We start from the raw sequence: 12,214 nt of genomic DNA on the forward strand, positions 1-12,214 counted from the left end.
CTGGTTACTAGTTACTAGTCTCTGGTTACTAGTCTCTTACTAAACACCACCGCCACATCTCCTGCCACCCTGGCCCACCGGACTGTGAGTTTCCAGAAGCAAGGCCCGCTCACTTCCTCATCTTTCCATCCCCCGACGTGCCTGGCGTCATGCCTTGCACAGAACAGGCCTCAAATGTTTCTGGAGAAAACCAGCCACTGGAGAGACTTTACTTCCAGCCTCCACCTTCTGACTCATCTCACCTTGTGTCCCTGGATCAGTCTGTCACTTTGATGATTCCCATTCTCCTATTTACAGAGATTCAGTCAAGAGCTCACGGCTGTCCACACTAGGGCTTTGCAACGTCAGCATTACAGAATCGAGGGTGGGGTAATTCTTTGCTGAGGGAGGCTGCCCTTGCATTCCAGGATGTTTAGCAGCATCCCACTAGAGGCCGGTAGGCCCTCCCCTCCCCCAACTGTGACAACCAAAAATGTCTCTAGACACTGTCAAGTGTCCCTTGGGGGCAAAACCAACTCTGGTTGAGAACCACTTGTCTACACTAAAACCCCAAATTCCTGGGGCCAGAATGGAAGAGCCTTCATAATTTCATCTCATGCTACCTTTGAGTTGTCATCTCCAAATCTTGCCCCACCCCAGTGCTCAGCATCAGCCAGACTGTCCTTTGCATAAAGTCCCACACTGCTGCCTTTACATTTCTACTCTCCTTTAGCTATAAATGCTTGATTACTTTCAGAGACATACATGAGACCACATCCTCCAAGGTCTTCCCTGGTCAGGGTTAGGGTGAGCTCTGAGTTATGTTCCTCTGCTTTGAATCCCATAGCTTTTCCTGTTGCCACCTTTCTGTTGTTCTTACTACGAACAGGATGAGTGTGCATATGTGTATGTTTATGTTTGGTCTGTCCGAAAGAAATATACGCAGGATGGGAAAGATCATGCATTTTCTACATCCTTCTCAATGTATGGCAGAGTTGTAAGCAAGAACTTAAAAAGGAGCCTTCACACATTGGGTGGACTAGAAAGCTGCCTGGTATAGATCTTTTCAATCAGCAGCTATTCCAACTCTCTTATTAGAAATTTCCTGAAGTTGGGGCACCTGGGTGACTCGGTCAGTTGAGTGTCCAACACTTGATTTGGGGTCAGGTGACGATCTCATAGTTAGTGAGATCGAGCCCCATATCGGGCTGAGCACTGATAGTGCAGGGCCTGCTTGGGATTCTCTCTTTCCCTCTCTCTCTCTGCCCCACTTCCCTCTCAAAATAAATAAATAAATTTTTAAAAAAGTCCTGAAGTTAACAGATATTTAGGCCAATTATTCCAAATGATTTTCAGATTCTATAATTATAAATAAAATCAATAACACCAAATCAAACAGAGAGAGATGTAATGAGAGGATAGTGATTTTTCTTAGACCAGGGGACAGCAAACTATGACCCGTGGGCCAAATTCACCTGGCTGCCTGTTTTTGTAAATAAAGTTTTACTGGTACAGGACCATGCTCATTTGGTTACTTATGTCTATGACTGCTTTCTCACAACAAAGGCAGAGATGAGTAGTTTCAAGACACCTACAGCTGGCAAAGCCTGACCTACTTACCATCTTTTTCACAGTAAAAGTTCACTGACCCCTGTCTTAGACTAACAGGAAAACAATATCCAAGCCTCCATAAAAAGCTATGGACCCAGAGGCAAATATGTTCTGTTAGTGAAGTCAGAGAACAGTGGAGCTCCTAGAAGTTTTTAGTCATTGGTGGTGGAGTTGGCGGTAGGTGGCGGGGGGCAGTGAGGGGGGGGTATGCTAGGTTTGGAGCCTCTGGCACTTTGGTGTCCTCCTGGAGCAGGGCTGCTCCCCTGAGACAGGTGGGAGCAGGAAGGTATCCTTTGCCATGGTTGTTACACATGTTCACATGTGTATATGTTGTCACACGTATTACATAAAGGAATGTAATATATGAAGAGTTCATGGAAGTCAGATTAAGATGATGCACTAGCTCACTGGGGGGCCACCTTAGTCTCCAGCTCTGTTACCTCGTCTGCCAAATGAAGGGCCTGGACAAGATGGCCACGGTGGCCCACGGTTCTCTGGCTGCTCCCTCCCTCCGGGTCGGGTGAAAAGTAGCGCCTCCTACTCTCCTGTCCGACACAGCTCTGCTCTCTCTCTCTCACCAGTACCTTCCATCCTCTCATCCAATTTCTTCGCCCCCCAAACAGCTTTCCCACAGGAGGACGTGGCCACTGCCTCAAATTTAAAGCAAAATCGGGTGTGGCCAGCTGAGCGCCCTAAAGAACTCCACTGTCTCCTACCTGCTTTACGATGCCAAACTCACCAGGTGCGGGCTGCGCAGGAAACACCCACCTCCTTGTCACCGCTGGCCCTCTGCAAATCCCCTTTCAGATCCCAGCACCTACTGCAATCGCTCCTGGGAAGGTCACTGAGGCCTCCTAGACAGACTCAGAGACATTATGGGTTCTCTCCTCCCCCGAAAGGTGGGCAATGCTTCCTAAAAGCTCTGCAGGCTTTCAAGACTCGGCATCATCCTGGCACGTCCCCATGCTAACCACTCTCCTTTGTCCCAGGCTGCTTCCTTTTAGACTGTATGAATTTGCTCCCTTTCTCAAACGACTTTATCAGCCAAGGATGAGGTCATCAAAACAGCTTTACTGGATGGAAGAGAAACAGCAATGAAAGCAACAGTGTTACGAGGATGGGAGATCCGGGACACGATCTGGATGTTGTTGATGGGAAAAGGATGGGACACAGCACCTTCCTTGTCCCATCACACCGACTGCAATTCGTCAACAGATCAGTCCTGTCTTCCAGTCCCGCAAAGTACCCGACTTTGGCTTTGGGGACTGGGAATTCTGTTGGGCGGAGGACTGGAGTTCACGGCATTCGCAATTCTGACCCGATCTGCTTGGTAGAACATCAGCTAGCCCTCCGGGATATGCTTCAAGAAGTTCCATAAAAGGGGTGGGGGGAGGGGGGGAGGGAGAAAAGGAAAACAGTGATAAACGACCTTACAGCACAAACTCGGGTCTCTCCGGCCTCTCGGCGAGCTTCAGGGCCTCATGCATGCCTGCGGCCGAGAGCTTGCGGTTGATATTCCGGTACTGGCACTGGAGCAGGCTGCGGTAGGTGGTCCTCAGGTCCCGGTTGAAGAAGGCATATATAAAAGGGTTAATGAGGGAGTTTGCATAGCCCAGCCACAGAAATGTCCTCTCCACCCACAGCGGGATGCAGCTGCAGGCGGTGCCGCAGATGAAGGGTCTGGCCGTCGAGAGGAGGAAAAACGGCAGCCAGCACACGGTGAACGCCCCGACGATGATCCCCAAGGTGGTGGCTGCTTTCTGCTCCCTCTTAAAGATGGAGATGTTTTTCCTCTCGTGTTTGAGGAGTCTCGAAAGGTTGGCACACTCCTCCACCTCCTTCTGGAGCTTCACCATGCCGTTCAGGGAGATGATGCTGTCGGGCTCCTCGGGGCGAGGGAAGCCAGGGAACTTGTGCTTGGCGGCGCTCTTGCGGGCGGCCTTGTAAATCCGGTAGTACATGAACAGCATGACCGACATGGGGATATAAAATGCCACTGCCGTGGAGTAGATGGTGTAGCCGAAGTCCTGGCTGATCAAGCACACCTTGTCATCGTTGACGTTCTTAGCCCATCCGAAGAGCGGCGGTAACGTGATGGAGGCAGAAAGAAGCCAGACGGAGAGAATCATTTTGGCCATGCACTTCCCATTCTGCCTCACCGGGTACGTGAGTGGCCTCGTGATCCCAAGGTACCTAGGTGAGAAATGGAAAGCGGACATGTGACCCTGGGATCCCACCTGAGCAGCGAGAAGCACGACCAGCCAGGTGTTAGGCTTTACACGCGGCAGTCCGTTCCTCGGGACAGCCCTTCGAGGCAGGCACCATTATGCCCATTTTACAGAGAGGCAAACTAAGGCTCCGAGATGCTACCTACTTCTTTCCAGGTCACAATTAGCCCGAGGTACTGCCAGGGGTCAGCGTGAGAGCCCTCTATGATGCCAGGCCATGCTCTCCTTATCCTTTGCAGCCTCTCCTACTCCACACAGTCAATGAACTAAAGATTAAACATCCGCCCTCCCCCCGCCCCACCGCCACCAAAATCAGCTGGGAACAAAATGTCAAGTCTGACGTGGGATGTTGTGACACATCCTCACAAATTAACCAAGGTCTACCACACTCTGATAGTATACACCCACTGATCTCCTGGGTTGTCTTAATTCAGACAGGCTTTTAATTCATTTTAAGTTCCCCTTTGCACTGTAGCAAAAGCATTTCCTAAGGATCACAGAGATTTGTGAGATATTAAGGAAATCCTAGGGTTTTGGAATGCAAAGCAGCAACTGATCATTTTTTATGCCCAGAAAATTCTCACACAAGAGTAATTTCAGAAGAACAATCTATAAAATAAAAACAGCCTACCTCGTCTCTCCTCTCCTGAGAAGGATCACAAAAAAGGGGCACAATTCTGAAAAATATGAGGTAAAGCCAACGTTTTTTCTGTGCTTAGTTCTAGATAGAGAATAAATATTTCTCCGTCTCCGTTATCAAGGATTTCCAATGCAAAAGAGACTCAGCAAACAGAAAACATACACAGCAAGATGTTTTACCAAATGTTTAATGGTTTTCAGCTTTCCAAATTTGTTTTCTTCTCTGTATTTAATGGCCTTAGCTTCTATTTGGAGGAGGATGCAAAGAGCCCGTAAGAAGCCAAGACAGGTAAAAGCTGATCATTTTGCTGGTTTTTTATTTCATGGATGTATATTAAAGATGCACTCTTCACACATGAAAAGGAAGGGTACAGAGTCCCCCAACTTACCAACAGGTTATTTTCTGAAAGTCTCTCAGTTGGTAGGTTGAAATTTTAAAAATAATTGTTTTGTGCTAGACATAGCCTCACGTGTTTTGCTTAAATTACCCCACGAAAGTCGAAATCATGCTTTCCCAATGAAAATTAGCATCACTGCAGCACTTATAACAAGTTAAAATGGAAACATCAGTAAAGAGGAATCGGCCATATTTGCTTATTCGTCGAGAGTATTTATTCACTCCTTCCACAAATATCAATCGAGCTCTTTCCATATGCCAGGTGCTGTCTTCAAAGTTGGGGATACGGCAGTGAATAAAAGAGACAAAAATCTTGAATGCACTTGGGGAAATCATGTTGGGTTGAACAGGAGGACTGAGCCTTGTGGTAATATTGAAGGGACCTCCTGATTCTTTCCAAGGATTCGGGTGTTACTGCACGGCTTCTTCATTTCACAACCTCTAGGTCCCTTTCCCCGATAAAGCTAACCCACAAGCAGTATCCCTAGGCTTATCAGGCAATGTTAGGACTAAGTTTTGGCTCTCAAACAGAATGAAGGACGAGAAAGATGGAGGTTTTCCTGAGAATGCAAGAATTAGAGCTGCAAAGGAGGGAAAGAGAAAATGAGGCAGGAAGTAGGCAGCAAGGGAGGAAGAGGGGAAAGAGAGAACAAGGAAGGGAAATGTGGAGTAGACTTTGCCATTTTGGAATTATCTGAAATTATCTGAGTTTTAAGCTGTGGAGAAAAACTTTAAGACGATAAAAAATAAAAATAAAAAAAGGTAGATGAGGAAACCCCTGAAGAAAGGTGTTGGAACCAATTTCTCTGGTTCAGGGTTTTCCTGCTGCAACTGCTTTGCAAACCTCTGTTTTCATATCTCATATGTGCTCTCTAACAACTCCTGTGGATGTAACCTTTTGGCTTCTTCCTTGTTTCCCCACACCCCCGGCAAGCCTTTGCCAGGACTTGGATTTTGATTTGATTATCTTCTCTCTTTGCCTGTAGCCACAGGCAGAAGCTGCTTGTTTCCAAGCCTGGATCTAGCCAACCCAGGCAGGAGGTGCAACAGGAGACCAGTTCCTACAGTTCCCCAGGTAGCCACCAGATGGCACTGTCAGACCATCTTACACCTACTTATGGGGGGGAGGGGAGGGGAGGGGGTTGGGATGTGGGTAGTTAGGGCAGGTAGGTGTCTACCAGAAGGAGGATCACTCTCAACAAGAAAAGTTCTATTTTTTTTTTGTGGGGTCATATAAAATATTAGCAAGCCTGGAATTCACAGCCTCGTAGACTCCTATTCTTGAAGAAGTTGGTTCAGTTTTTCCTTCCATTCTTCCCATAGTCCTTACTTAAACAGGGAATTCTATCTTCAGGCTTAATTAAATCCAACCTTTCTTCTGCTCACACAAATAATATGGAATTCACAAAGATTATACCTGAGAGACTGAGTACCAAGGACATCTCACAATATTAAATAATCTCACAAGCACAGCATGCTTATTCATTCTAATATACTTAGTTTGACTTATACTGCATTTCCATGACGGGGGTCAGCCCACATTTGGTCCTTCCTGGAGGTACAAATTATATTGCATAAATTCCTATTTTAGAGTCCATTCTCAAGTCATGTCCTACACTAAGGCAATTATATTTACTTTTTGAGTCTCCTGGGTACCACCTGGTGAGACTTTTGAAGGCTAAAATCCACCAAAAGATGATTTAAAAATATGTATGAGTGCTCATTAAAGTGTCTGGAAATAAAATAAATAAACAAAAGTCAATAGTTTTTTTTTAATCAATTAAAAATTAGAAATATTATGAGAGGAAATAACTCTATTCAAGACAACAGTCAACTAAAATATCTAGTTAAATGTTTTAAATGCCAGAGCCTATATGAAGAACACATAAAATGCTACTGAAAGACCTAACTAAAACTAAAACTCAGTATTATAAAAGTGCCAATATTCCCTCAATTCTACAACTATATATAATTTTACAAAAATATGTATATAAAGAGTATACGCACGCACACACACACACACACACACACAAATACGATTATACATTAATATTGGACAACTCTACTTGAAATTTCCAGCAGGGCTTTTCTTAATTTGACCAAATGATTTTTAAGTTCATCAAGTAAACATGGAAAAAACAAAATTTGAAAAAGAAGAAAACTGAAGGGATACTTATTCCATAAAAAAAAAAAAAAAGTATAAAGCCGGGGCACCTGGGTGGCTCAGTCTGCCTTTGGCTCAGGTCATGATCTCAGGGTTTGTGGGTTAGAGCCCTACAATGGGCTCACTGCTGTCAGCACAGAGCCCACTTTGCATCCTCTGTCCTTCTCTCACTCTGCCCCTCCACCGTTCATGCTCTCTCTCAAAAATAAATAAAATAAGAAAGAAAATAGTGTAAAGCCACAGAAACAAAACACAGTAATAGTTATTCAGAAATAGGTCAACTGAATAGAACAGAGCCGAGAAATAGATTCAAATATATAAGGGAATAATGTAAGAAAATGAGTCACTTTAAATCAGCAGTAAATTGGGTATGTGTTCTTGAAGTCTGACAACTGACTAGCAATGGGGGTAAGTAAAAATAAAACTGGCTTATCTTTCTCCTTACTCAAAAATAAATCCCAGATGGATCAAAGATTATCATGTAAAAAAATTAAACTCTAAGGCTACTATGAGGAAATATGGGTATTTCTGCAATCCTGGAAGGAAAATCATCATTCCTAACTATGATACCAAAGCTTAAAACTACGAAGTGACACAGTAATAAATTTTGGACAAAAATTTTATATACAGAATAAAAACAAATAAGTGACATTTAGTTTAAATTAAAAATCACTGTGTGCGGAGTTAAAAGTCAAACGACAAACTTGGAGTCCAAATAAGAAAAACCCAATATTCACAGATCTCTTACAGGTCAATCAGAAACAGGCAAAACTATCCCAATAAAAATACTGAAGGGGTTAAACAAAGAAGAAATAGGGATATCCAACAAGCACCTGGAAATATGTACAATTTCATTCAGAATCAAAGAGATGCACATTTTGAAACGATGACAGAATTTTGGGCCATTTGTCAATTTTTAAGAAAGACAAAATCCAATATTGAGAAAGTGTAAAAAAAAAACACGCATTCTATCATTTTGCTAGGAGGAGTTGCTACTGAGATAACCACTCTGGAGGGCTGTCTGGGAATTGATATACATCGGCATTTACCTCTCGGCTCAGCAATCAGGCTTCCAGGAATTTAAGAATATAACTGTACAAGTGCAAAGTGATAAGTGTGCAAGAATGTGAACTAAACACATAACAGAGAGGGAGAAGCTGCAGTATAAATGTCTATCAATAGGAGGTTAAATTAGGGAGTATATGCATGTATATATAGATACATGGATAGATATGGATAGATATGGATATATAATGTAACCACTAAAAATTATCAGGTACTATTGACTGACATGAAAGCACACAAAAGTGGATAGAAAACAATGTCTAGCCCTAAAAGACAAGTAACAAGTATTAATTTTTTTATGTAAAACTAGGCGTGCGTATGAGTGAGTGTGGGTCAGTATGTGTGTGTATACTGAGATGTCTAGAAGAAAATCTACCAACTATAAATGGCACTTTTATCTGAGTTATAGAAATTTGAGTAGTTTTAAATTTTTTTTTCCTTTTTTTTTTCTTTTTCTTTTTTTGGAAAGAGAGAGAGAGCGTGTGCACATGTGAGCAGGAGAGGGGCAGGGAGGGGGAGAGAGAGAGAGGAAGAGAATCTCAAGCAGGCTGCACACCCAGCACAGAGACCAAAGCAGGGCTCGATCTCACCACTGTGAGATCATGACCTGAGCAGAAATCAAGAGCAGCTGAGCCACCCAGGCGCCCCTCTTTGTACTTTTCTATGCTAAATGTTTGTTAACCGTATGTAAAAGAAAGGAAGGAAGGAAGGAAGGAAGGAAGGAAGGAAGGAAGGAAGGAAGGAAAGAAAGAAAGAAAGGAAGGAAGGAAGGAAAGAAAGAAAGAAAAGAAGGAAAGAAAGAAAGGAAAGAAAGGAAAGAAAGAAAGAAAGAAAGAAAGAAAGAAAGAAAGAAAAGAAGGAAAGAAAGGAAAGAAAGAAAGAAAGAAAGAAAGAAAGAAAGAAAGAAAGAAAGAAAGAAAGAAAAAGAAAGAAAGAAAGAAAGAAAAACCATTTTGATTCTGAGAATACAATAAAAGATTAAGGAGGATTCTGTGATTCCTAAGTCACCTAAGTGTTTTTGACAATACAGATGACCTGGTTCATAAAATCTTTAAAAAGCTGATAATTAAATCTTAGATTGTGTTATTTGATTAACTTTCCACAAGTGTTTTATTACATTCATAAATTCACACAAAGGAAACAGAACTCACCAGCATTCAAAATCCCATAATTAGTATATAAAGTAATACTGGCATTCAAGGAAGTGTTTGTCCAAATTATACATTCATTCTCCCAAATCTTGTATAGTATAAGTCTTACTTTTCAGATGGGGGGGGGGGGGCGGTGAATGAGGCAATCTAGATTGATTCTGAATATTCCCTAATATGCATAGTTAATATTTGTCATACTACCTTTTATGAACATTTATGCTCACTGTTAATTAGAAAGCAGGGTGCTTATAAAGCCTTCAGAATTTAACTTTAAAATGCATACAAATGTGAAAATACAGTAAATCTCAGAGACAAAGTCGCCAAAGTATTATATAATTGAGAAATGCATGCAACTCACAATAGGGGCTCTACTAAAGAAGGGGTTTGTAGAAAAAGAGGGTTAGGGAGTTATAATCTAGGGAGGGGGATTAGAAAGCAAACTAACTCTGCTGCCTGTCTTCCATTCTAACTGTATAGAAATTATAGATAATGGTTCTTCAATTAAAGGGCTTCTCCTGAGTTTTGCTGCTATAGAATAATAATTTAGGGGGTAAAAGAAACAGGATAGAATTACACGTCAGGGAATGTTAGGCTTAAAAAAGTTTTGCACATTGAGGACACCATTTCTATTTCTATGAGAACTCTCCTCCTTACAGGTGAAATCCATAGCCTGTCTCAGTGGTTCCCAAAGTTGTCAGAATATCAGAATCACTGAGAAGTTTTTGAAACATACAGATTCCCAGATCGCCATCCATAAACTCTTTGTTTTTAATTTTTTTAAAGTTTATTTATTTTTCAGGGGGGGAGGAGGGGCAGGGAGATAGAGGAAAACACAGAATCTGAAACAGGCTCCAGGCTCTGAGCTGTCAGCACAGAGCCTGACCTGGGGCTCAGACTCTGAAGGGGGAGATCATGACCTGAGCGGAAGTCAAACACTTAACCGACTGAGCCACTCAGGTGCCCAACACAGATTCTCTTTCAAGAAGGTCTGGAGGCCCAAGGCTTTTTTGTATTTAGGGCTGTTCTGTTCTTTATCCCCCCTACTGCTCTCAGAGTAGCCTACCCTTGTTCAATTACAGACTTCACTCTTGTATGAAGGACTTTACTTTCGCTTTACATATTTCACCTTAATGGTTTGCTTTCAGTTTGGCCCAGCAAGACATCATGAATCACATCTCCATTATCCCAGCTGTTACTTCTGTCTCCCAGTTGTGTGCTACATGCAAGTGAGATAAGCATGGTTTTTATGTCTTAATGAACTTGTGGATTTTTTCAAATGCACAGTATATAGCAGGGTTTTGTAAACCTTTCGGACAATAAGAAATAGGAAAAAATATTTCTTATAAGAAATGTATTTTCCACAGTCACTCAGTACACAGAGACTTACGTATACAAATAAGAAATTGAGGCATACATATGTATACATACGTAGGTATGCAGACATAGACCTGCATATGTTTGTATATGAAATTGAAACAAAAATTTCACAATACCAACTTACCATTATAATTTGCAATTCACTCTCTTCCATGCTGTTCTACTTCAGATTTTTCAGATGTTGGTCTTAATGCACTCAACTGATTTCATGACCCAATAATAGATAATGACCCAAAGTTTAGTAATTACTGGCCTTCGATAGACATACAGAGAGGCGTTAAATATCACAAGTCATCAGGGGAAATGGAAATTAAAACTCACTGAGATACCACCAGCACCCATCAGAATGGTGACAATTAAAAATGATGACAATGATGGTAAAAATTGCAGTGCTAAGACTTTTGTGAAGACAGGAAGCAACTGTCATTCTCCTACATTGCTGGTGGGCATATAAATTGATGCAGTAACTTTGGGAAGCTATTTTTTTAACATGTATTAAAGCTGATTTTAATCACACATAAATATAAATATATATATATGCTATATACACATATATATGTATATATAGGTTATACATAAAGCTTATATATATATATGTGTGTGTGATATATATAATCTCCAGCAATTCTTCTAAGTATACTATGAACATTCATCAAAATACCAAAATACCTGCATAAGAATGTTCATAGCAGCACTAATGATAAGAGCCCCAAATGAAACCAACCCATTCCACAGGAATAAAATAAGTACAATTCTACAATAGTACAATGGGTATGTAAATTGTGGTGTATTTATACAATAAATTCTATAAAACAACAAGAGTGAACCAACCAACTACTGCTTAATGCACCAACATGAATGATTCTCACAAACATAATATTGAGCTAAAACAGCGAGAAAAAAAAAAAAAGAACACACATTTCAAAAAAAAGGCAAAACTAACCTATAGTACTAGACACGAGAATAGTGGTTATCTTGAGGGGATGGGGGATGTTAATGAGTAAAAGGGAGCCTAAGGAAAATTTAGAGTTCTGGAAATGTTCTACTTCTTTATCTGGGTGTGTTACATAAATACATCCACTCTGTAGAAATTAAGTGAGCTGTGGATCATGATTCTGCAGTGTTGGGAATATAAATAAATAAGGTTAACATTAAAAATTAAAAGTAAAATTTTAAGATCACATCAAACTTACCATTTGCCATTAACCTACATGTTGACCTGTTTTCTAAACTGCTGTCATAATGGAGTTCCACTACACTTTTAAACCATTTTCATCAGTGTTTCCAGGCTGTAATTACAGTCAGGACCAGTAAACATTCTAGATTCTAGATTCCCCATTGTGGCCTCAGTATTGAGGAAGAAAACTGGGCGGAGGGGGTGGGGGGGGGGAGGAAAAAATACCGAAAACACCAATAAAATTTGGAAACGGAATAACAAAAGCTTTCTCTTTGAAAAAGTAAATTATAAGAAATGATAGTTCCCTGTAGGGAGAAAATTAGGCTTAATTAAAATAAAGCAAATCACTTAAAGCTAAAAGTACTTTTTAAAAATTCATCTATTGTATTGGTTTGCTGTCGTTACATAATTAATTACCACAAGTGA

General features: G+C 41.4%; 1 protein-coding gene across 4 annotated transcripts in view; it reads right to left on the reverse strand.

Moving 5' to 3' along the window:
* The window catches only part of HTR7 (5-hydroxytryptamine receptor 7), a 117,107-nt gene that overhangs the window by 37,367 nt on the left and 67,526 nt on the right, over nt 1-12,214 (reverse strand). For 3 of the 4 annotated variants that reach the window (XM_053206987.1, XM_053206988.1, XM_027062605.2), the window contains exon 2: nt 3,025-3,783. In XM_053206987.1, coding sequence (XP_053062962.1) covers nt 3,025-3,783 — 759 coding nt within the window. Of the gene's footprint in view, nt 1-3,019; nt 3,784-12,214 lie in introns of all 4 variants that reach the window. The other variant, XM_027062606.2, reaches the window with a different exon arrangement.

This window comes from Acinonyx jubatus, chromosome D2, assembly GCF_027475565.1.
Source record: "Acinonyx jubatus isolate Ajub_Pintada_27869175 chromosome D2, VMU_Ajub_asm_v1.0, whole genome shotgun sequence".
Taxonomy (NCBI): Eukaryota; Metazoa; Chordata; class Mammalia; order Carnivora; family Felidae; genus Acinonyx; species Acinonyx jubatus.